The sequence below is a fragment of the Argentina anserina genome, chromosome 2, assembly GCF_933775445.1.
Source record: "Argentina anserina chromosome 2, drPotAnse1.1, whole genome shotgun sequence".
NCBI lineage: Eukaryota > Viridiplantae > Streptophyta > Magnoliopsida > Rosales > Rosaceae > Argentina > Argentina anserina.
Genome location: NC_065873.1, coordinates 20,222,375 through 20,247,436, shown reverse-complemented (window position 1 = coordinate 20,247,436; position 25,062 = coordinate 20,222,375). Strand labels below are relative to the sequence as shown.

Sequence of the window (25,062 nt, the reverse complement as noted above, 5' to 3'; positions counted from 1 at the left end):
TAACCTCAGATGAGTGAGCTTCTGTACCAGGAGGATCTTCTGTACCAGGAGAGCATTGGTCAGGGGTAATACGGGAGACATGAGGGGTAGTTGTGTTGTCATCTTCTGGAGTGACTACACCAGAATCATCCGGTAGTTCCTGTGGAGCTGACACATTGGTAATTTCAACGGAACCTGTTACTGGCTCACTAGGCTCCCCCTCTTCATGATACAACTCTTCAAAATAAGAATTCTCCCCCTGAAGAGCAGTATCAGAAGAGGTAAAATAGCTCATATCTTCAAAGAAAGTAACATCCATAGTGACATAGTACTTCCTGGTAGGTGGATGATAGCATCGATATCCTTTTTGATGGCTTCCATACCCAACAAACACACATTTAACTGTCCGAGCATCCAACTTAGACCGCTGATGATATGGAAGATGGACAAAACCAACACAACCGAAAACACTGGCAGGAAGATTATGAAAAGAGGGTAATGAGACATGAGAAGCAAGCACCTCATATGGAACATTCTCTTGAAGTACACGAGAGGGAAGACGATTAATGAGGTGGGCGGAAGTGATGACAGCATCACCCCAAATGTATGTAGGCATATGTGCACTAAAAAGAATACACCGAGCCATATCAAGTAAATGACGATTTTTCCTTTCAGAAACCCCATTTTGCTCAGGTGTGTAAGGACACGTTGCTTGATGAACAATCCTGTGTGTGTGAAAGAACTCCTGAAAGACACGATTCACATATTCCCCCCCCCCGTTATCAGAACGAAGAACTCTAATAGTGGCATTGTATTGTGTTTTAACAGTGATATGAAAGGATTGAAAAGCTGAAAAAACCTCATCTTTAGTTTTGAGAAGAACAATCCACGAAAGACGAGTGCAATCATCAATACATGACACATAATACCGCATCCCAGATACAATAGGAGCTTTGAAGGGTCCCTAAACATCAGAATGAATTAATTCAAAAGGAAGAATACGTTTGGGAGAAATACTAGGGGAATAAGTAAATCTATGACTTTTGCCCAAAACACACGTCTCACAACGTAAAAGGGACTCATCGACACGAATAGACAAAGTAGGCATATATTGTTTCATAACACGAAAAGATGAATGCCCTAAGCGACGATGTCATAACCAAACTTCACTTAGCTTGTCAGAAGTGGAGATTAAAGCGGTCCGAGATTGTGCTCCTGGTTTTGCCCCGGCATACGTCTGATCCAGATGAAACAACCGGCCCCTCAGATACCCCCGACCAACCAACTCCCCGGTGAGAAGATCTTGAAATATCACATACATAGGAAAAAATGTCACAGAACACTTAGCGTCAGTGTTTAATTGGGGAACAAAGAGCAAATGATGAGATAAAGCGGGTACATATAGCACATTGTGAAGCTCTATGGTGGGAGTAATATGAACTGACCATTTCCCTAAGACGGGAAATGCCTCACCATTAGCATTAGTAACATAGGGTACAGGTGGAGGAGACAATACGGTAAAATAAGATTTGTCATAAGTCATATGATCAGATGCACCAGAATCAATAATCCATGTATCAAAACCAACAAAGTTAGAAATATTCAAAGCCATACCAATTTTACCACGATGAGCTATGGATGCGGTAGGTAGAGCGCTTCCCGCGGTATGATGATCATGCCCAACCACACCATAGATATCAGGTTCTTGGACTAACTTAATAGATGCTTTCGCTTTGGGACGATAATTAGGCCACTTGGGCCTAAGGTGTGGATACAATTTCCAACAGGTCGAACGAGCATGGTTAGTATCATGACAATAAGAGCAAGGAGGCCGGGGCAAATTCCCGAAGCCTGGTGGTGGTCCTTGCTGATGAAGAGGAGCTGAAGTAGCTTGCGGAAGGGGTGGTGCTGGAGATCGAGCATGAATAGTAAGGCTGGAAACTGCGACGGGTGTGGGAAGAAGACTCTCCTGCTGCGATTCATCCTTACAGATATATGTGAAAGCGGTGAGTAGACTAGGAGGTTCGGTCTTTCGGAGCAATTCGCCTTTCGCACTGTTATGCTTCGCATCAAGACATTTTCAGGAAATGGTGAACTCGTTCAAGCTCCTTCTCCTTTTGGTACCAAACAATATCCTATTGATTCTTGATCATGCAAGGACGTTTCACATCAATTTCAGCCCAAATATTTTTGAGTTTGGTGAAATAGTGCGACACTGGTTGTCCATCCTGCTGCATTGCTAAAGATGTGCACATTAACTCATGAACCTGAATGAAATCAGAGTCATTAGTATATAAACCTTCTAGTGTCTCCCAGATCGCCTGCGCAGTATTACATGCCTCCACCAAATCAACGATCTCGTCATTCATAGCTTTCCACAAAACTGACATGACAAGACCATTATCGTCGTCCCACTTAGTATAGGCAACAATATCATCAGTACTTGGAGCTTTAGTGACTCCGGTAACATGCCCCATTTTGTGCATGCCTCGAAGATGAGCTGCCATAATTCGCTTTCATTTACGGAAATTGGTCCCATTGAGTTTGACGCCCCCAAAAGAACCGATATCAGAACTCTTGACAGATACTTCAAATTTCGGAACCGTAGAACCCTCTGCTTCATCTCCAGAACCCATGAAATCGAAATATGACAAGAAAAAACTAACAAGAATCGGTTGTGGGTGCACTTGCTCTGTCGGTGCACCGGCACTGACAACAAAACTGCAGGATTAAAGGTCGGGTCGGCGAACTGGGTCGGGTCGAAGGACCGGGTCGTGTATTTGGGCCTGTCTGTGTGTAATTGGGCCGGGCTGTATCGGTTTGGGCTGAAGCGGGTCGGGTTGAATCAAGCCGGGGTGGGGCGGGGCGGAGAGAATCACCGAAAGAAAGAGGACGAGAATCTGGAGAGCAGCGGCGACGTTGGTGGTGATGGCGACGTTGACGGCAACGTCGGAGGGCAGCGGCGACGTTGATGGAGCGGCGGTGACGTCACGCAGCAGCAGAGACGGCTGAGGAGTGCAGGAACAGCAGCGGCAACGTCGGAGCATAAACGGCGACGTTGTAGGGCAGCGGTGACGTCGAGATCACGCAAGGGCCGGCGGAAGGAAGCGACGATGTCGACGGGAAACACCGGACAAGAGCGGAAGTGGCGACGTCGTCTGGTGGACAGAAGAACACTGAGGAGCCGAACGAACACCGTCGACGACTCGGAGGGCAGCAACAACCGTGCAGGGGTGGAGGCGACGTGAAAAACGTCAGAAAGCTGCGGTGACGTCGACGTGCAGAGCCGGAGCCGGTTGGAAGTGGGAGAAGACAGCGGCGGCGACGTTGACTGTGCTCGGGAGAGAAACCCAGAAAAACAGAGCAAGAACAAAGAAAAACAGGCTCTGATGCCAAGAGGAAATTAATCTTGCTTATTGATATTATTACACAACAATCATCTATATATACACATATAAAGTGTTCTCCACTACCCGTAATTCCCTCCACTATTTCCTCATTCACCTACTACCCGTAATTTACGCTCACACGGTCCTTATCAAGCATTCTATCAATAGATGTTCTGATTAAGCCTAAGGGCAGCAGCTACCGATTCAGCAATTCCACCCGGCGTAGTGCTCATATTAGGGTTGTTCCTTATCACTGCTCCTATAACCGCTTTCGCATCCTCACAAGTCACTGCTTTGTCTCCACCCATTTTTTGAGTGGCATCCTCTAAATCATCTGCCAGCTTGGTCTTCTCAGCCTCCCTTGCGTTAACAGACACTGCATACTGAGCTGTAGCTGTTAAACAGCGAAAAGCGTGGCCTGTGGACCAACTGTATCGATATTGTCCCAACTTAGCCACCTCACAGGTGTTGGGTTTTAATCGCAAAAGACCTCGGTACAATTGGTTATTATCCACCCACTTATAACCTTTATTTTCTTTGTCATTTCTTGGATGTGGAATCTCTCCTCTCCAACATGTCCCCTCACGTGCAACTTAATTTTTAGGTCTGCACGTGACAAATTAACATTCCACATACTGTGACGAAATAAACCAAGATCCAGTAACCAACGACACTTGGTGACTATCCAATCGGAAACTCTCCGATGACATGATAATGACACCCGTCTTGGGCCCATGACAAAGTGACACCCGACTCGGGCCCACGACAGATTGGAGACACAACTGGAGAGGGACCCGCTCTGATATCATGTTAAACAACGACAAGTGTGGCCCGTGGACTAACTGTACTGATATTGTCCCAACTTAACCACCTCACAAGTGTTGGGTTTTAATCACAAAAGGCCCCGATACAATTGGTTATTATCCACCCACTTATAAACTTTATTTTCTTTGTCACTTCTTAGATGTGAGATCTCTCCTCTCCAACACATCCCCTCACGTGCAACCTAATTTTTTAGGTATGCACGTGACAGATTAACATCCCACATACTGGGACGAAATAAACCAAGGTCTAGTAACCAACGACACTTGGTGACCATCTAATCGGAAAATCTCCGATGACATGATAATGACACCCGTCTTAGGCCTATGACAAAGTGGCACCCAACTCGGGCCCACGACAGATTGGAGACGCGACTGGAGAGGGACCTGCTCTGATATCATGTTAAACAACGACAAGCGTGGCCCGTGGACCAACTGTACCTAATATTGTCCCAACTTAGCCACCTCACATGTGTTGGGTTTTAATTACAAAAGACCTCGGTACAATTGGTTATTATCCACCCACTTATAAGTTTTATTTTCTTTGTCACTTCTTAGATGTGGGATCTCTCCTCTCCAACAATAGCAGCCAAACCTCCGAGAGCTATCTCACTCCAGCGGCTCTCATCTCGATCTGCGGCTTGAATCGCAGCTGCATCGCTTTGGTCGATCGGCTTATCACCGGCAGAGAGAGCAGTTGCCTCGAGTGCCTCGCCAATTGTGATCGCATCGTGCTCAAGGTGGTGGCTCCACACATCTTCCCACAACCTATCATATTCAGCGATAAAGTTTGAATGTGAACCAGTGTTACTTAGTATTTACAACAAAAACAGAAGAAATATATATATACAAGAACTGGTGAACGAGATTTGGATTTCCCAACAAAAATTACAGAATCGAAAGAGAAACAACAGTGGCACACAAGACTATTTAGTCTATTACAATACATATAAAATACGCATTCAAAGTAAGTTCGTGATGTATATATATTTTTACCAACTAAAAAAGTACCTACCCAGCAACTCTTTCCGTGATAACTCTATTACCATCGAGATTGATTGATTCTGAGACGGTTGTTAAACAGCGACAAGCGTGGCCCGTGGACCAACTGTACCGATATTGTCCCAACTTAGCCACCTCACAGGTGTTGGGTTTTAATCACAAAAGGCCTCGGTACAATTGGTTATTATCCACCCACTTATAAGCTTTATTTTCTTTGTCACTTCTTAGATGTGGGATCTCTCCTCTCCAACACGCCCCCTCACGTGCAACCTAATTTTTAGGTCTGCACGTGACAGATTAACATCCCACATACTGGGATGAAAGAAACTAAGGTCCAGTAACCAACGACACTTAGTGGTCATCCAATCGGAAATCCTCCGATGGCATGACAAAGTGGCACCCGACTCGGGCCCACGAAAGATTGGAGGTGCGACTGGAGAGGGACCCGCTCTGATACCATGTTAAACAGCGACAAGCGTGGCCCGTGGACCAACTATACCGATATTGTCCCAACTTAGCCACCTCACAGGTGTTGGGTTTTAATCACAAAAGGCCTCGGTACAATTGGTTATTATCCACCCACTTATAAGCTTTATTTTCTTTGTCACTTCTTAGATGTGGGATCTCTCCTCTCCAACAACGGTAACACCTTCCTCCGTATCAGCAACGGTGGCGTCATGATGGCCGACTAGACCGGCTCGCTCATTGTATGTAGCCGCCGACTGCATGACTGCGGCCGGGCTGCCTTTCTGAGTTTCTCCGAGGACTACAAGGTGGCTGCATCGCGTGGCGTTATAGGCTTGGACGCCAACTCACCGGAGACGTTGAAGACGTCTCCATACTTGATTGGTTCCAGCTGGTCATCACCCTGCTGGGGTCGATGTTGTTGTTCCTGAATCATGCTTGGAGTGGAAGATAACTGTTTCAAAATGTGTTCTTTAGTTTAAGAGTAACAATGAAGTGAATTTAGTTTAAGAGGACGGAGGACTGATAACTTGACACCAGGGTCTTTCAGGACACAGGTGGCGGACGTAGGATGTGGAGCTTTGTTCTACGGGTGGCAGTGTGACACTAGAGTTCCAAGTTGAGCGGTTGAGCCCAATCGAGCAATTGACTCTAACAAAGTGGACTACGCCTTCTTCTGTCTTCAGATAGAACCGCGCGTTTAACCTAGCACCTGTCTTTGTCTTGTGTACACACACAACTGGCCTTGGCCCTTGGAAGTGAATTTAGGTAAGTAGTGATTAATGAAAAGTGTGTATGATTGATTATAAGTTTATAACTACATTTTGGGGAACATTCTAATACTAGAAGCTAGCGTTTTGTAGAAAATGCATTAAGCGTTATAATGGAAGAGCGATGATTATAAGTTTGTAACCTCTCATAATCATACTAGCATGGTTCAAGAGTTTAAATGTAAAAGAAGGGACATATCCTCATCGATCTACATAACCCACTAAACTCGATCAGTTGTTTCAAGGTGATCCACATGCATTATTGATGCTGGATGCCTGGATCGATCGATTAAGTGAGCTAGCGAATCGATATCTGATTTGTCTGTGAAATAGATCATATCAACTCTCATATAATTGTAAGATAATTCCAAAACTGTCCTGATGCATGATGTTCATGCGTGATTGGAAAATCACAGCGACAAAGCAACGAGATTTTCTTTAGCCACATCTTGATTATATGTTTTTGATACATGCACCAACTAGAATAATAACAAATGGTCAATCAATCATCACAGTAATCCAAATTGATTGACATGATCATTTGATGGTAGCTAGCTAGATCGATAACATCACTGTATAACAATTACCCTAACATTTTCATCTTCTTTTTGCTCCTCTCGCGTGCTACGATCATGATCATGGTTCTTTGGAACAGTCACTACCAGTACTTGACCAGCATACGTAGCATTAGCCAACTCCGGTCTCGTCGAAGCAGGGAGCCGATACCTCCACTTATCGAAATGGTCGCCGAAGACATTCACCGCCGGCGAAAAGTCACCACCGTTAGCCTTTTGTATCACAATCTTAGTCACCCCCGGATAAATCTCTATCGCGTTGGCCTGGACAACCTCGTCGTGGTATACTTGATGATCAGCGGGAACAGCCACAGAGAAACGGAAAGACTCGGAGGTTTCTTGGATGGAGACATCGGCGCAGGAGTGGAGAGGAAGTTCGAGAACCTTGGCGAACACGTGAGGGAGTCTCCGGAGTTTCTTCGGCGTCGAAGATGATGCAACGTTGTACGAGATGCTCGGCTTGCTGAGGGAGGGATGCACCTTCTTCATGGTTTTGGATCCACAGGGAGACTGTATTAGGTCAAGTGCAAAGGAACTTATTCTGAAAACGAAAATGTAGGAATGAAGTTGCCTTTTCGTTTGCTTTTGGGGGCTTGGATGGAGCTGAGATGAAGAAGAAGATGGAAGGAATAAAGCTAGACATTTTTCACAGAGAATTTGTTCGTTATGTCACTCTCCAAGTTTCGAAAAGCATCTTAGGCATTTGGGCCAATATCAAGCCAGGATATGGAATCCACTACTTGAGTTAATAAGTTGATTAGCCCGATCTTTGAGTTCACTCCCATGTAAGGATTGAAATATTGAAATTTTCCTTGATATTTCGACTAAATTTTTCGATTTTCGGAATATGGATATATTCCAAATATGTCAAACATTTTTCAGTGAAAATATCGACACGTGTCAGGCCATCAGATTTTTCAATACTCCAACATAAAATAATAATTGATATTTTCTATCTTTCAATATATATCTACAATTCATTTTTATCTACTTTTAAAATTAAAACACTATACATCCACGATCGATGTAATGCATTGTTGCACCTCTACTCCTTTATTTTCCTAATTACAAATATATTAGTATCAAGTTCTAAATTTATATTTTTTGTTGAGAGAAGTACCAGATATATTAGTGAGTGATGCTTTGTTGATATTCTTTTTTCTTCCTTGGTAGTAAGTATATTACTATTATTAAGTTGTAATTTACTTGTTGTTTTAGTTAATTATAATAATACTTGTTTTAGTCAATAATTTTACTTGTTTAATTATTAGTTTAATATTATTTGTGTATTTAGAGCTCTAATTTAATGAATATTCTTCACAATATACTCAGGGCTCTACTCAAGAAGATGATGAAAATTGTATACCTCATAGATTCTCTATGTGGTTTTAAATCACTCATGTAATTTCATGTTTAATATATCATATGTATATAAGGTGTGATGACTTCACCTTCATTTGAGTTCCCAGCTATATATATATATAAAATAGATTTTTATTTTTTAATAATTCTTGACGATTGTTTCATCTACAATTATTACAACTCACTATTAACTAATAGTTATATAATAACTTATGAAATATAGTAGATGTAACGCCCCAAACTGCACCTCACCAACTTAAGTACGTCACAGTGTCGCGAGTCGATAAAACGTAAACCGAAAACTTGATTTATATTTTAAAAAAACACAAGGCAATTTGTATAAAGAAATTTACAAGTATCGCAATGGAAGCTTAAAATAATTTTGAGGTGAAAAAAATTTCATATAGGAAATAAATTTGTGCGTCCATAACTTGATACAATTGATATTCCAAAATAACGAACTGGAAGAAAGGAATACCAACAAAACTAAACAAGGAACTAGCTTTAATTAAGTTCTGAAGACTACAAACAATGAGATAGAATCTACAATGAAAACCGAGAAACGGTTTAACAGACCCTGTATAACCCACCATGCCCCATCCTCCACTATCATGTATCAATGCACAATACCTGCAGACACACTGGTGTGGGGTTTCTCGATTAACTTTGAAAACATTAGTAGGTACCCAATGTAAAACCAATTTAAATAAATGAGTAAATGAATGACAAACTTTCATAAACATCTGTACTTGAGAACCGGTGCAAGATTCTCAATACATACGTGCCCAATTACTAAGGCCACCCAATAAACTTTTCTTGCATAATTCCAACATGAACTCTTCTCAATTATCTGTCCAGGTTCCACACAGTAACAACACACTTGTTATATATATTCCACAAGTGTTCTAACTTTTCCTGACTAATTCTCTTACCACACCTTCCAACCAATTTACTTCATCCAAATCAATTCCTTTACATTCGTATACTTAGCTGAATGTCAAATAGCATTAGTTTATCAAGTTCTAGACTAATAACGTGAAGCAACATCTCATCCAAATCACTGATTAAAGTAATAACCAGAAAAGCCCTCAATTCACAGTTTAATTAAGCTGCAACCAACTTCCTGTATAAAAGCAATCTCCCAAATTTCCATAATAAAATGGAACTGATCACACTTCAATCACTCTAACAAGGATACTGGCCAGAAATCAATCAAGGAAAATATACCCTCAAGTCCAATTCATCTTCAGAGTAATTAACTGGGCAAAACAATGAACAAAGGACTTCCCAATTGCCACTCAATTTCAAATAAAATAGTAAACCACAGTAGCATTACAATGAAACCAACTTGAATTCAATGCTATAATTCTACCAACATGGAATTAACCAATCTTGCAAACTCTCTGACAACTACATGATTCCATTCCAAAACAGAAATCACAGCAGCCATATAGTTAAACCAATCCTTCCAATGAAAGCTTCAATTTACCTTTGGAAAATCCCAATTAGCAGGAGAACTTTCCAACGAATTGATGGGCAAGAAACTCTCTGCTACCTGCACTTTAATTAAGGAACCTTGTAAATCAGCTACTAAGCCACTTCAAGCTCAACCACAGGACACAAGGAAGGAATAAATCGAGCCAAGAAAGCCAAGTCAGTCCCGACGTCGAAGAACATGAAGAACACCATGAACCCAGAAAACAAATTCATCAAAACTGCATCCAATCCAAAAAACCAATTATATGGACTTGTAGAACGTGAAGAGGAGATGGATTTCATACAAAAATCGACCCAAACGGTGGCCGGAGGACGCCGGACCGAAGCTGCGAAGTCGTCGGAGTCATGCAGGAGCTGTCGGCCTTTCCTTCTTCGATTCTCTCTCCTCCGTTGGATATAGGAAGGAAAACGGCCACGGGGAGGACGGCGACGATGAGGCGGTCACGATGCAGCCGGTGCTCCGGCCGGAGATGGCCTGACGGAGGCGGAGGGACGCGGCGTCGCGCGCGGTGCTCTGGGTCGCGCAGAGCTCGATCTTGCTTCTCTTTTTTTTTTCTTTTTTTTTTTTCCTTCTTTTTCCTTTTCTCTTCAACTTATCCTTAAACATATAACCAGCCATTAAAATCCAATGGCTAAGAATAATCAATCACAATCCTACGGTCCCGATTGTATCGTAACAATTTCTGATTTTCCAATAAATTCTCTATATTTCTAAACTTCGGAAAATCATATAAAATTGCTCGGGAGTCCATAAAATTTCCCGAAAATTCTTACGCACTCGTCCTAACGTGTACACTAATACCATCATCTTCGATCAACATATTTACTGGATCGAAACTCACAAATAACATTCTTGAGCATTTACTGTATTAATCACTAAAATCGTAAAATAATCATTGTACGATCTCAATTTAGCTCGTCAATAATTCGGGACTTACATTAGATAATTGATCAAATATACATCTCTCAAAAGTTTATTCTAAATTTCTATTTTTTATATAAATTTCTATCAATTTACTCAATTATTTTTTTAAAATTGAAATTCTCCGAAATTTCCGTCTAAATTCCCTTTATATTTCTGTTCTCGCCGAAATTTTAGTCTTTGCTCCTATTATGGGTAGTGTCTAAAGTTTTATCTGTGACACTAACTAAAACAGTCATGGCTATTATATATATAACAATTAAGTGAATAAGTGATTAATTTTTTTCTACAACACAAAAGACTTCAAGTGTTCAAGATGTGCAAGTGTAGATTAAACCAAAATATATAAAACTCTTGTAAAACCAATCAAAACATAATCTATAGGTGAAAACACAATGATCGACCTTAAACAATTTTCGTGCCGGCCACCACCGGTGGAACTTGACCTAATAATCCGCATACTCTCCGGTCAAATTATTGTTTTATGGTCAAATATGGAGTGGTCCAAAATGGGGAAGCTTGACTGGAAATGGGGCAGGGGAGACTAAGAAAATAAATGAAAACGAAGGAGTATACTTGTACACTACTTATTCCAATCATTTGCGACCAATGATTCGAAGTGCATGTTACAAAGAATGATTATTCTCTTACTTAAACAGACAAATTAGGCCTCCCAGCATTGTGGATGGCAACCCCCCACTTTGTTTGAATCCTTATACAAAGTTTTAAATAATTCAGATTTCTTGTCAATCCTTGTTTGCTAACTACACTACAAACCAGCGGATATGTAATTATCTATTTTGTTCTGTTTTTCATATTATGTAATGAATCATTGAATGAAGATGAAGGTTATTTAGACAATAATGGACCAAATTAGTTTTTCTTCTTTGTTCTAACCCGTTCTGATAATAAATTTTCTAATTTTGTTCAATGATGTAAATTTTTTAAAACGTATCAATGATGTGATTTACCATCTAAAAGCTATTGAACTATCATGTAGGGCTAGATACTAGATGAGACAGGACGAGGCTCATCCCATGTCTCATCTCACTATTTTGAAAATGGATGGGATTAGGACGGTTGAGGGTTTTTGAGAATGCATCATACTCAAGATTAATCCCGGTTGAGATCGGGATGAGACGGGCCTAATCTCACCGTCACATGACTTTAAAATACCTAATATCTCAATTCTCACATACAATTATCATTTAACATTTCAAGTATCCAACTATGAATTAACAACACTGAGTCATTGACAAAGAGTCCTCCAAAGTCCAAATAGTCCATCACAATTCACAAACTTAAATAGTCACAAAACAAACATGAAACATCAATCCTAGAGGAGTAGGAGGTGCCGTTGTTGAAGAACTCCTAAGACCATAAGCAGAGGGATTAGGTTGAACGAAACCCGATTTCTTTCCTCTAGCCATCCTGAATCAATCTAACAAGAAACCCATCATTAGTCAACCTATATGCAATGGAAATGTGGAATGATGGAGATTTCATGAATATAACACAAAAAAGAAGAAGCAAAAACACATGCTTAGCTTTTCAAAACAATCTACATATATTGATTTTATTTCTATACATATAGTATATAGATTACATTTCTTAATTTGTGTGATGTATGTGCAAAAGCAAAGGATAATTAAAAACAATAATTATCATTATATCTATATCTATATGAGAGAACATGAACTCGAGAACATGTATGATTGAACCTAAAAGGATTGAAATGGGAATGAGACCGATATAATGTATCATTGTATCTATATCATAGAACTTGAAAAGCTTTGAAAAGCTTGCATAAAACAAGTTAGAGGAGAAACTATCAAGACTAGAAATTGGAACTACAATTCAGTATAGAAACAAAAGCATCAAAATATAAGTGAGAAATATGCACAACTAGGCAAACACCCTGCATCATCTATATTCAACACAAACAATTGAAATCTAAGTAGGAGAACTCAAAGTGCTAACCCTGCATCAAGTTGAGTCGGAATGAACTTACCCGGATTATGGGGTTTTAGGATTTTGAGAGCTTAAAAAAGGAGAGGAAGTGAGGAACTAATCGTCAAGTTGAGAGGTAGGAGCGAAAGCTAAGCGAGATTTAGGCTAAGGCAGTAGGAGTGAGGAGACAGCGGCGATGAGGTCGGAGGAGGTGGAAGCGGAGGAAAGAGGCCGGTGAGATAGGAGAGAACTTAGAGAAGGATGAGTTATGTTCTTTGCCTCGATCGTCAAGAATGGAAATGATCAAAAGAATGAGTTCTTTGCGGCTTAACACATAACCCTAACAAATTTAAATCAACGACCATGATGAGATATATATTCAAGAATCAAGATTTGAAGTTATTTAATTATGAGACGGGACATGCATAGCGAGAAAGAAATTTTTCGTCCCACATCTCATCACATTATTATAAAACATGACAAGATCATGACGAGACATACGTTTTTAGATTTCCGTCACATCCCATCCATATAAATTTCAGGACGAGATCGGAATTTTAGTATCATGATTTTCGTTTTGAGAGTTTGTTCGATAATGTAATTTTATTGATGGCTATTGCAAAAAAAAGAAGACATGATAAAATGGAGATGCGGGGTATCGATCCCCGCACCTCTCGCATGCTAAGCGAGCGCTCTACCATCTGTGCTACATCCCCAGTTGATGAATTACGTCAGTGACATCACACAAGTTAAAAAACAATTGTGTTGCTCCTAATCTACTTTTCATAGGCAGCAAGCAAAGGCAAAGATGCCCTTATTAGCTGGGGAAGAGGGAACAATAATAATGTAAGAAATTTGGACACGTGTAGGTCTCTTAACCCACTTGACTACAAAAGTCTCTCCCAACGACTCTTATATGGGTGACTCTCTCCAATCTTTATTCCTTAGCTTTAGTTTTATGTCACAATATTTTTTTTGACCAAAAAAAGCTTTATGTCACGATATTTTTCACTTTCTATGCACGACTTCCATGGGTCTCATTATGTGGGTTGTGGTGACGAAACTGCCCCGATGTGACCTCAAGGGTTTGGTCAAATTTGGGCATCACAAAATGGCAAGTTACACTTTCATTCCTAACAAAACTAACAAAATTCGATTTTCATCTATGAATATTGATAAAAAAATAAATAAACAAACAATCTTAGCGATATATGTCTTCATTATCTACTATTCAAATCCTCACTAACATAAGAAACCTCCACCAGCTCAAACTCTTCCAGAATCTCGTGAGCACCCTGCCTTGAAGCAATATATGACCTTGCATTCTTCTTCATAACATCAACTAAATTCTCAACTTCATCCTCAACTTCATCCTCTTTTGTGGCACCTTGTAGCCGTGGACAAGAACCCTTAGGTTTCACAGAAAACCTTTTTTAATACTTTTTAGACGCCATCACCTCTTAGCATGTAGCTTTTCCGTCATTGTTGATCATACATATAGGGAGCTTATAAGCAAACCAAATCAACATTGAGAGAAGCATGAAAACGAAGACGTATACACTGGATCAGAAGGGAACAATCTAAACTTATCCGATCAACCCTCAAGAACTAGTCCTACCACATAGTAATGATGACCATCAATGGATTCGATGCCCTCGTTCGTAAAAGGTGCGTTAACTTTTATACCACACCCCGCTCGTGCATATGTTGCTTAATCAAGGGTGCCCTAATTATTTACCTTACCGGAAACGAAAAAAAATCAAGGGTAGAACAGACATTATATTCCGACTCTTATCCCTCCACCTGTCCACACCATACCCCTAAGATATTACAATGTCATCCTCGTAAATCCACGCAAAACCAGGCCCAGTTCCCCAACACCATTTGCAGTTGAGTAGGGCAGCACCTGTAAATACGCGGTGAATCTGTTCATATCTTCGCTCTGGGCTCAATTCCCAATCCCAATTCTCACTTCTAGATCCCCAAATTTACCAGAGCTCTCTACAACTCTCACTCCCCCTCTGATCCATCCAACCCACCTCCGTCGCCGTCACCGGAGGTCCTCATCGTCGTCACGCTCTCCTTCTTCGGTAAGTTCATCCCCAAACTCTCATCTCCATGGCTTCTGGGTTCATTTCCAGCCCCAATCTAACACATGGGTCTCAACCCTTTCCAAATTTTACAGTCAGATTCAGAGATTTCCACCGATCTGAATCCGATTCAGGTTCGATCATCAACAGATCGCTCTGTTCCATTAGAGCTCCTCCGATTTCAGATCTAGAAGTTGCGGAAGTGTTTCGTGACCCCAAAGCTTTGACCTTTTAGCAGATCGGGGTAGTTGGTTGGTTTTCACTCAGTGAGATATGGAGACCCTTCTTGTTGTGGAGCATAAGAATCATCAGTACTACAGCCGGGTCAAGCAACATGGGCCGGGCCGGGTCGGACCTTCGCCGTCCAAAAGCTTCAGGGGGATCAATTGCCGGACTTTCCAATCCGGCTCAGGTATTCTACCGACTCCTTCTCAGTTGAAATCGAGTTCTAGTACTACTACTCCGGTCTCGAAAAAGCCATGCCCGTCTGTTTACTCACCCAAAACACCTAGTGCCGATTCGCAGTTTGATTCTTCCAAGTCTAGATGTTACTCTGATAGTAAAGCTATGTGTAGAAACAATGGTAGAATCGCCAAGTCGGTTTCGATTGGTGGTCGGAACTTGAAGAAAGAGAAGCCCTTTAATGAGGGGTTTTCGTTTTCGGAGCTCTGGGCTGGTCCTGCTTACTCAAACTCTCCACCGCCGAGCTCGCTGCCGATGCCCAAGTTTTCAGTCAGGCCAACGAGGACCGTCTCGCTTGAGTTGCCTAGCTCAGTTTCCGGTATCGAAATGCACCACCCCATTGCCAAGTCTGCGCCGCCGTCGCCGACCAGGGAGCATAGCTCCTCAAAAAGGGATATCTTTCACAGCGATGACTCGGCCACTAGGACCCTGCGTCGCATCCTCAACCTTGATGTCGACGATGAGTGAAGGGCAGGGGAGCATTAGGCTCCTGTAAATAGTTGTTGTATATATAGTGAATAAAGTGGTTGGTAGTGTTAGCTCTTTGTTATGGTTCTACAAGTGGCAGGTGGGGTTGTGGTGGGTTGATGTTCTGTGGGTTAGTGGTGGTGTTTTGAAGGGGAGGAGCTCTACTTGGTTTGGAATAATTGGCATTGGGTGGTAGTTATGGTGTTGGCTATTCGTTACGGTTCTTTACAAGCAGCAGCTGTGGTTGTGGCGGGTCAATGATCTATGGGGTTTGAACTATATGAATACTGGTGTATGAAGCGGACTTGGTTTTCTTGTGTGGGGAAGATGGAAATATGGTGCGGTGTTAGTAGGTTGGGGTACATGATATTGTGGGATTTTGATCAAGATTTTATGGAAGCAGAAGGGAATTATCTGTATGGTTGCCTTGCCCTCTAGCGTGGGATGGAACAACTGACTAGTCTATGGAAGCTGAGGAAAAATATTCCACTTCATTCTGAAGTTGTGACATTTACTTGTCGATGTAATCTCCTCATGCAGATTTGCTAACTTCATTTTAACCCCTTTTAGAGCTAGGTTTAGGTCTTTAGTTTTGGTTATTATGTGTATAGTGTAGAATGTCTAGTGGTCTATGGATACAGATTTCTGTAGGATTCTTTTCTATTCTTGGATTCCATCTTCCTTAATTTTCAGTTTCCAATTTAGTGTCCTTATACATAGTCCTAACATTGGTCGATGTCTTTGTTCTTTAGTTTGGAGATCCTCAATTTCTTCCCTAGTTGGTCATCCTCTTCCGTCAATCTCTTTGCTTGGTCTGTCTTGCCTTCATTGGCTTCTTTCCAATCAACAACTCTCGCCTTCATACTGATGTAACTTTCTTACTTTCTTGTTCTAGTTACAATCTGACTCCCTTGCTGCACTCTGATAAAGGGTGTTTCTACTTCGCCCATCTTTTCTGTTTTTTTTGAAAGAAAAGAGGGAAGGGGTAGTGGTTGTTGTTCATTCCTACTTCTTCTTCAATGTCTCTTGTTTTAGAGGGTCAATCTGTATTTCCTTGTCACGTAAGATTTCCTTTATCGAAATCTTGTTCTTGCAAATGAACAGCGCGCCTTATTCCTGTGTTCATATTGTTTCACTCCATGGAGATGGTTGATTTCGCCAAGCCAGCAACAAGGTAGTACATTTTTTTTTTGGTTTGTTTATACTCATTCTCACCATTGCAATTAACTTTTATTGTTAGATTGTTGGGTTGAGTTGTGACTAATATATATGATGATTGTGTGGAACAGGTGCAAGTTGGAAGATCCAAGGCTGTTTTGCTAGCAGTGAGTTTCTGCAGTGAATCTAGTTCTTTATGTGGTAGTAGTCTCTTGAAGGATCCGAATGCAGTTCTAGTATATAATCATGATCATCATGATGTCTGTGTCTGGTGTTTTGTGCTGTGTACTAGGCGTTTATCGAATCCCATGGGGAAATATGTGTAATATGCATTTTATGGTTTGTTTTCTTGAACTTCAGTGTTGTCGTACTTGGTTGTTAATTTATCAGCAGTGTTTCTATTACTATTTATTTTATTGTGTTTAAAGTTCTGATGATATGATGTAATGTGTGCCATGGATTGCTTATGAGCTCTGTATGAATGTAACATGGTTCATCCCAATAGCCTGTTGGTTTAAAAGCAAATACTAGTAGCTGACTTGGTGAGTAGTTGCGGTCATTGTAAATGTCATGATTTATCAGACCAAAAAAAAAGTCATGGTTTATCTGAACATCCGAGTGGTTTAACATTAAAATTCTGAGGGCCGATCAGAATGGTGTATTACTCAAAATCTGGTAGCTGATCGTTTTGGAGGATTAAAGTTCCACCAGTTTGCGACCTTGGGAGACTGCTGCTGTTTGGAGTCGTGCAGGAAACTAATGTGAGTTATGAAACAATCTGTAGTTTGACCATGCATCCAGGAAACCCAGTTCAAAACTACTTCTCATATCTCCTATACTTCATTCAGCCTAAAGGGTTAGTACTCTTCACTTTGATTACTGTTTATTTTTTTAAACGTTTCTGCCACTGGGTCGATACCCTTTAGGCTGCTGCAAAGCGCGGCACTCTAACCTTTAGTCTCATACATTATCCGGGCAAAACTTAGAGGGGACTGGTTTCAGCATATTACCTATTCATAATTCATCTTGTACAGAAAACAGACCAAGTTGTCTTTCGAATTGTCTTATGATTGGCTATTTGTAGTTGCGCCATCAAATCGAAACAACTAGTATGATCTCTTCAACTCTTAACACCTTTTCTCTTCTTTTCCTTTTCAATTATTGATGTTCTGTTATTGAGGTTCATAGTGCTAGAGGCGTGGGTCGTGAATAGAAGAAACTGAGTTACCTGTATATGTGACATTTCTTTTTTCTTTTACCAGGTATCAGAGACTGAGTTGAATATAGAAAACCTGCATAATCAGAAAGTAACATTGGCGGGGACATTGGTAGGGAAATATTTATTTCAATGCTGAAGCCAATGATCCTTTTTGTTCGATCCCTTAAGCGGCAGCTTTTGGCCAGCCTCAGTTTTGCTCAGTTGGTCTCATCATTAGCTTTCATTTATTTATGCATCACTGCAGCTTTTATGATTAGGGCAATGTCATCTGCACTCCTGCAAGCTCATTTATGCAGAATTATAGTATACAGATTACAGATGCAAGTATTTTATTAAAATATTTCACTCGAAGTGCCAATTATTCTCCATAAATGTGAATAACAGGTACCAGTATACAACTATCTGCTGTAAATTGCTATACTATCAATGGTCTAAATATCGTTTTCGATATCGTATCGGTCAAGAGATAAAACGATATATCGGAGGATATATCGGTTTTATCGGATTTGCTTATTTTCAATAAAATTTATAAAATTATACTTCAATATATATCAAATAAACTAAAAAAACGGTACTAAGTAAACTAAAGAAAATAAATACTTGATTTAATGACAATTAAAGTATACGAACGACATCTAATAATAAAAATAGGTATTTAAGAATGATTATTTAGACTTGAAATTCATCATATATATTTAAAATATATATAAATTAAAAATATATATGAAAAAATGAAGAAAAAAAATAAGTTTTTTTTTAAAAAAGAGGAAATAAATATTAAAAAATTAAATAAAAATAAAAAAATCAAAGTTTGACCGATATTTGACCGTTGACCATTATTTTTATGTTGACCGATAAATTTTGAACGATATGCTCTTATCGTATCGGATTCGAAATATCAGTGGTATATCGGCGATATCGCTGATATTTCGAACATAGGATACTAGCCAACTTCGAAGTGAAAGGTTCAAAATGACTGGAAATCGAAACACGGTAACTTCTGCTCCTATAAGGGGTAATTAGAAACAAGAGTTGGGAACTGGTTTCCATTCGAACCCTTCACAAGCCAGCCAATGTTGTTGAAGATATGAAATTTCATTTGATTTCAGCTAGGCTTGTGCAACTGTGTTTTCCGAGACTAACCAAATACCGTCCACTTTGGTTTAGTAAATTAGAGATGCTATGAAGGGATGTGATCAACTTGGTATCCCTGAAGAGGCATATAAAAGCTCACTAGGATTTTGATTGATATTTTGGGAGTACCTATGCATTTAGTTTAAAGTTCCCCAACTGCTACTATTAAATTATGCAGGGTTTTCTAGAGCATGTCTGGACAAGGAATTGAAGGTTGGATCGATTCCCTTGAATAATTAATCTTTCTTTATCTCTTTTCCTTATCAAGATTGTCATCATATAATAATTCTTTAGATAGGTATGAACAGTCGTCTGCATGAATGCCAATAATGATCTGTCCCCATTTCACAGTTTATGATTTATATGAACCGAAAACAACAGGCTAGGTTGGGCAAGTTTCAGTTTCATTCATACATCATCTACTGGGAGCCAAAACTTTGTGGGAATAGCCTATACATAGAGAGGCCTCAATCAAAGAAGTCATCAATTGAATAAAAACTCATACCTCTACCATATACTAAAATATCTCAACCTCTCTTTTATGTTTATATGCAGGTGAGAGGGTGCTTGACAAACCAAAGGCAAAAGGTAAAAAATTTAGATCTAACAGGGTAAAAACTCAAAAGCACAAGTCCTTGCACTGCAGCATCAAAATTCTGGGTTTCCAGCGTTATCATCGAGGATCATTTCTTGGTAGCGGCACTCCTGGCTGCAAAAGGCCTTGTCACCCCTGCATGTCACATATAAGTTACGTTATAATTAACCCCTTGTGCCTTGAAGATTCTACCATACTGATCAGCATGGCATAAGTTACAATATAATTAGTGCATATGAACGAAGTAGATGTTTTGTTTCAAAGTATACAATGGTCTAATTAGTTTAAAACATTGTGAGAGATAATAAATTAATCCAAGTGATTGAACGAACCTGTAGATGTAAATGTCAATATTCTGCTCAAGATTCTTCTTGCATGTGTGACAGAAGCTGAGGAAATTCTCAGGAGCAGATTTGGAGAAGTGGCCTGAATCCGATAAGGTGTAGTAGCTTTCAACAATGCAGTTGTCGAATATATGAGTTGTTCTTGGATTAGGTCCACGAGATATCACACATGTATAGTCTTCAGAAAACTCCATTTCCGTCACTGAAAAAGCCCGAGGAGAATTCGTATTCGAATTAGAATTCTCTGTTTGGATGCCGGAATTAGCAGACCCTTTTGCTGGATAGGGAGGTATTTGAACTCTAAGCTTAGTTCCAAACAGGACCTTACTCCCATTACTTTGCTTACAATCACTAGTACTATTCACTTCAGATTTTTCATCAATGAGTGTGTCAACTAGAGCAAGGCCAATGCCCTTGGCCTCTGAGTTGTCCCAAGAGCGTTTGTTCCCTGGTAAAGATTTTGGGATTAACTGGGGTTGGTTTCTGTCACAGGAAAAAGGGTTCCCAAAAGGGAGTGAAAACTTGGTGTCAAGGATCGAAGTAGGACTTATCATGGGGTTTTGGTCAGTTTCAGGGTGGCTACCTTTAATTGTGAAAAAGGCTCTGAATCTTGGAGAACCAAAGAAAGATGGGATCTTGGTGGTGTAGTAGCTTGGAGATTGTTGAGAGCTGTGATCAGCCATTAGAGCTTACTTGCTTGCTGGTCACTGCTCTACATCTATTTCTCAGCATAACAAAAATTATTCTCAGCTCGAAAATTTGTCACTGCAAGAAGGAAAGATCCGATCAAACATACCTAAAATAAAATGATGAAGAGAATAGAGATTTGAATTACCAGATTACATAAGAAACCTTAATACTCACCCTAAAAATGATTAGAGAAGTATCACCAAGAAACCGCCATGAATAAATACAAGAGTCTCTCTTTCTGATGAAGAACTCTAATGGAACTGAAACTACAAGAAAGGGCCCTCCTATATTTCCGTAGCCTCCATGCCAGAGAGCTCAGAGGATACAAGTAATTTAACAAACAAGTTTAAGTTGGTATGCTCAATCTGTTTCACTAGATTAGCCAGACTCAGATTCCAGTCCTATCAAGTTTCATGCAAGCCATGTGATCAAGACAGATATAGATATTGATATTATAGAAGATGAGCTCTCTCTTTCTTTCTTTCTCTCTCCCTCCCTCTCTCTATCTCTATCTGTCTATTTCTCTATCTGGGGTTGTTTACAGCAAAAGCAGCTCTGTGTAATATGCTCTATTTGTCTCAGGCAGAATTGGCATAAATGCTTTGCTACCTCCCATGAAAAAGAGCCATCATCACAATCAACACTAAACTAAACTTTGAAAGAGAAAAAAGAAAAATAGGATCAAAAGCTTTAGGCACTTTTCTTATAGTGGGGGGGGTTTGGCTAGCTTTCATACCATCAAAAACTCACCCTGTCATTTCCTCTTTATCTGAGAGAGTTTCAATCAGGCCAAGAATTTGCAACTTGGCAAGCTGAGAAAGTGAAAGATGGGAAAGACTAGGCCCCCTGTTTTAAAGAGAGAGAAAGAGTGAGAAATGGAGAAGGAAAAACAAGAGGCGTGTGCTTGTGCATGAGAACCCGGGTGGTTTTCCACTACAAAGCTTCATAACCCTCAGAATTGATTAATCGAAAGGCTTCTTTATTCAGATTTTCTCTCTATATATCTAAATCAAGATTAAACTTTGTCTTTCTATGAGTGAGAGGGAAGCTCAGTTTTGTCGGGGCATGCTTGGACTTGCGTGAAACTCCGAGTCTCTTTCACTGGATGATCACTACTGTGGCCGGTGGTTATGAATTTGCAGAAGAGAAATAAACGCACGCACTCGTAGGAATATAATGAGCTCATCCTACGTTTCTCATTTCGTTTATTTATTGACTCGTTTATTGTACTTGGAAATTATTGGTGCTGGTCTACTACTGCCTAAGTTAATCAATTCCGGTTGGTTTAACGAGACCATTTGCTGCATTTTGGAGTATTTAACTATTCGATTCGAGAATCGGACGCTGAAAAGTTTCGGGATATGAGTTTGTGGCAATGTGTTAGTGTCAATATAGAATATGCATCGGGCATTTTGTACTGTTATAAATTTTTTAAGAGTTGTTCTTCATGATCTTCTCATAACGTAAGTTTATATTTTGGTGATATGTTGTTTAAATTTCACCAACGATTACCAACTTCATGAAGGCTATTATGAAGTCATTAGGGTTGAGATGTACGTCTGTACATGTCTAGCTTATATAGACAAGGGCACAAAGCTTGTGATAGCTACTGATAGCAAATCTAGCTAGGTTTTGGTTGATAATCTTTGCCTAATTTTGCTTAACCCTTCATGCAACTTTGAGTACTAGATATTTTAGCAGTTTCGTGATTTGAGCTTTTTGGTCCCCAAGTACAGGGAGTTTCCCAAAAAAAAAAACAAGTTTTATAGAAGCCACCTGCCCCCCATTGCCTGTCCTTGCAACCTCGATTTACAAGTTGGTCAATACAAAGGTAAATCAAGTCTCCCATATTTCTAATTAGGGTCATCTGTAGTCACAAGTCCATAAATTAAATTCTTGAAAGCACATCGTAATGCTTTAACCACTGTGAATTTATAGTAAAATCATTTAGTTTTAACAATTCATACTCTATCATGTATTTATTTACAGTTCCACAAACTGCGCACCGAAAACTCTGGCAGCAATACTAATACTAATGTATTTTCTGTTTGATACTATTAGTTAAGACTTCAGTAAGAAGCCGCGGTAGTTTCAGAGCTCGAGCTCGATCTGATCGGATCGGATTCGGGTCCAGAAAACGAGACGTACTTGCACAGGAACCCACAGAAAAGTAAGGGCGAAGTTCCTTTAACGGTAACGGCCCTCACATCTGTGCTCCCACTTCCCTGAACTCCGTTGCCGTTAATGTTGGACCCACATTTATATCATCTTTAACCGGTGCAGGCCGTGGGCCACCAGTCGCTTTCGCTCTGTGGAGAACCCCCGACCCAACTGCTCTCAGGCCCAGTACTTTTTACGGGGTTGGGGGGTCAAGTCCGAGCCCACCCTCTAAAATCGACAGTTCGTACTTATTGTTGGTTAATATGATGGCGACTCACACTAGCACGCGCGTGTTGTAGCAAATGAGAAATAATAACTGGGAAGCAAAATGATTAGGTGATGCTTGCTTGGATCATTGCCCCAAAAGCAAAGGCTCTTTATCCCCATCAAGTTGTGCCTACCTTCTTTTTCTAGCACATTTTTATGGCAATCTTAATACTACTTTGCGCCATGTCTTGTCTTGTATCAGTTGTATAACATATATTATGGCTTGGTTAGTGTGTTATTACTTGTTTACGTGGAAATAAAAAGGTATTTAGGAAAACAAAGAGCATAGCGTTTGAGCACTGTGTGCCTAGTTGATCGGAAATTCTTGTATACACGGCCGTGTATATATATGGTGAAATCTTAACCTTTCAATCTAACTTATACGTAGAGACCACCGTGTATATATATGTTATCATATAATCTTAATCACTCACACTAAGTACGAAGAGTCGAAGATACACACCGTGTGTTGAATATATTGTGCTAGTTAATCAACGATATATGATTAATCAAGTACAATATTTAACTTTGTTCCATCTTTAAATGAATGATAAAAGATTAAAAGATGAGTAGATATCTTATTTATTTAAGAATGTTTGGTGCTAAGGAGGTTGTTTGTGATGAGAATTAAATGATCAAAACGTATTTCATAAGCCGAAGACTAAAACTAAGGAGATTAAATTGAACTCATAAATTAGGACTTACTTTCTTATAATTTCATTATCGTTTTTAAAAAACCAAACCAAAACAAAACAAAGCAAAACAAAGATATAATTAATTTTGAGTGTTGCTAAATGTAACCAGTAAAATTCTAACTATACCCAATAATTTAATATTTTCAAGGGTATTTCAAAATGAGGAAACAGAGAATGAAACCATCGATCATTCATCCTCCGACTTTGTTTGCCGATGGCCGATTGGGAGCAATATCTGTTGTCACTACGCCATTAGAATAGTTGCATTCTCAATCTCTCTATTAATCATTTAGTTTTCATCAGAATAGTAGCTTGAATGTTGGCACAACTATCAATTCTTTTTATTAGCTTACTGGATATGAACAATCTTAATTGAGTTGCAATTCCAAAACTGATCCATTTGATTTTTCTTTTAATTGGTGAGATACTTATCGATTCAAATAAGATCATAAACTAATTATAAATCTGTATCTCCAATTTCAACATAATGAAAATATATATGAAATGAGCAAGAATATGTGTCTTCTTAAAATGTTTTCGTTTGATATAATACAAAGAATCGAAAAAGATATATACATCATGTAATGGAGAGATGAGAATCTGGTTTGGATTGTAATTATTGTATAAATTTCAGTTTCAAAAATCATAACCTGTTGCTGGGGGATCTTTCTGCACTTTCTGTGTTCCAAGGGCAGAAGTGGAAAAGATATGTGTAGAGTAGTTAGGACCGGGTATAGTTAGATATTTACTGAGTACAAATACAAACTCTGTTCATTTTTCACACTCAAACCCAAATTTTCGTTGACAAAAATGAAAAATCCATGCATTATTTCTTCCGTTGCTCTCAACCGGATAGATGCTCAACATCAGTACCGCGTTACGTGCACCTCACGCGCTGCAGCTATCCAATCAGGGAGTAGATAACGAACTACTTCTCAAGTCGCGTTCAATGGGGTTAAATGATAAAATCACCCCACTGTTTCACTACCAAACAAGGTGACAGTCCTTTTCATAATGCCAAGTGCCAATTAAATGATTTCAAGCAAAC

The 25,062-nt window shown here is 39.8% G+C and overlaps 4 protein-coding genes and 2 long non-coding RNA genes across 9 annotated transcripts; 2 read left to right on the top strand and 4 right to left on the bottom strand.

Annotated features, from left to right (window-relative positions):
* Positions 1 to 3,529: 3,529 nt before the first annotated feature.
* On the bottom strand, positions 3,530 to 6,114 carry LOC126784144 (late embryogenesis abundant protein D-34). Its single transcript, XM_050509629.1, is given in 5 exon segments — positions 3,530 to 3,762; positions 4,785 to 4,957; positions 5,040 to 5,044; positions 5,833 to 5,960; positions 5,963 to 6,114. Coding segments are annotated over 5 exon segments (669 nt in total). The 5' UTR covers positions 6,093 to 6,114.
* Positions 6,115 to 6,801: 687 nt separating this feature from the next.
* LOC126784563 (uncharacterized) lies at positions 6,802 to 7,838 on the bottom strand. Its single transcript, XM_050510025.1, has one exon. The coding sequence runs from the start codon at positions 7,488 to 7,490 to the stop codon at positions 6,996 to 6,998; it is 495 nt and encodes a 164-aa protein (XP_050365982.1). The 5' UTR covers positions 7,491 to 7,838; the 3' UTR covers positions 6,802 to 6,995.
* Positions 7,839 to 9,610: 1,772 nt separating this feature from the next.
* LOC126783451 (uncharacterized) lies at positions 9,611 to 10,413 on the bottom strand. Its single transcript, XR_007670873.1, has 2 exons — positions 10,145 to 10,413; positions 9,611 to 9,961 (listed from the first exon to the last, which is right to left on the bottom strand). It is a non-coding gene; the product is annotated as an uncharacterized LOC126783451 (long non-coding RNA).
* A 4,242-nt stretch (positions 10,414 to 14,655) lies between these two features.
* Positions 14,656 to 15,830, top strand: LOC126783273 (uncharacterized). Of its 2 annotated transcripts, none has more exons than XM_050508713.1 (2): positions 14,656 to 14,822; positions 14,918 to 15,830. In XM_050508713.1, exon 2 carries the CDS (start codon positions 15,096 to 15,098, stop codon positions 15,750 to 15,752), a length of 657 nt encoding a protein of 218 aa, XP_050364670.1. In that variant the 5' UTR covers positions 14,656 to 14,822; positions 14,918 to 15,095; the 3' UTR covers positions 15,753 to 15,830. The 2 variants fall into 2 exon arrangements, with proteins under 2 accessions (XP_050364670.1, XP_050364672.1); XM_050508715.1 differs by having other exon boundaries at positions 14,661 to 14,822; positions 14,922 to 15,830.
* A 23-nt stretch (positions 15,831 to 15,853) lies between these two features.
* On the top strand, positions 15,854 to 17,326 carry LOC126783274 (uncharacterized). The gene is made up of 2 exons (XR_007670853.1): positions 15,854 to 16,926; positions 17,042 to 17,326. It is a non-coding gene; the product is annotated as an uncharacterized LOC126783274 (long non-coding RNA).
* A 2,256-nt stretch (positions 17,327 to 19,582) lies between these two features.
* LOC126782891 (FCS-Like Zinc finger 8-like) lies at positions 19,583 to 21,776 on the bottom strand. Of its 3 annotated transcripts, none has more exons than XM_050508237.1 (4): positions 21,643 to 21,776; positions 21,067 to 21,497; positions 20,191 to 20,967; positions 19,583 to 19,993 (listed from the first exon to the last, which is right to left on the bottom strand). In XM_050508237.1, exons 3-4 carry the CDS (start codon positions 20,883 to 20,885, stop codon positions 19,912 to 19,914), a joined length of 777 nt encoding a protein of 258 aa, XP_050364194.1. In that variant the 5' UTR covers positions 20,886 to 20,967; positions 21,067 to 21,497; positions 21,643 to 21,776; the 3' UTR covers positions 19,583 to 19,911. The 3 variants fall into 3 exon arrangements, with proteins under 3 accessions (XP_050364194.1, XP_050364195.1, XP_050364193.1); XM_050508238.1 differs by lacking the exon at positions 21,643 to 21,776 and having other exon boundaries at positions 20,191 to 20,650; positions 20,786 to 20,967; positions 21,067 to 21,630; XM_050508236.1 differs by lacking the exon at positions 21,643 to 21,776 and having other exon boundaries at positions 21,067 to 21,628.
* Between the last annotated feature and the right edge of the window lie 3,286 nt (positions 21,777 to 25,062).

Coding starts and splice junctions, on each gene's coding strand:
- LOC126784563 (XM_050510025.1), bottom strand. CDS start 7,490: ATGAAGAAGGTGCATCCCTCCCTCAGCAAGCCGAGCATCTCGTACAAC.
- LOC126783273 (XM_050508713.1), top strand. CDS start 15,096: ATGGAGACCCTTCTTGTTGTGGAGCATAAGAATCATCAGTACTACAGC.
- LOC126782891 (XM_050508237.1), bottom strand. CDS start 20,885: ATGGCTGATCACAGCTCTCAACAATCTCCAAGCTACTACACCACCAAG. Junction 19,994..20,190: donor ATTGACATTTACATCTACAG/GTTCGTTCAATC, acceptor TGTGACATGCAG/GGGTGACAAGGCCTTTTGCA.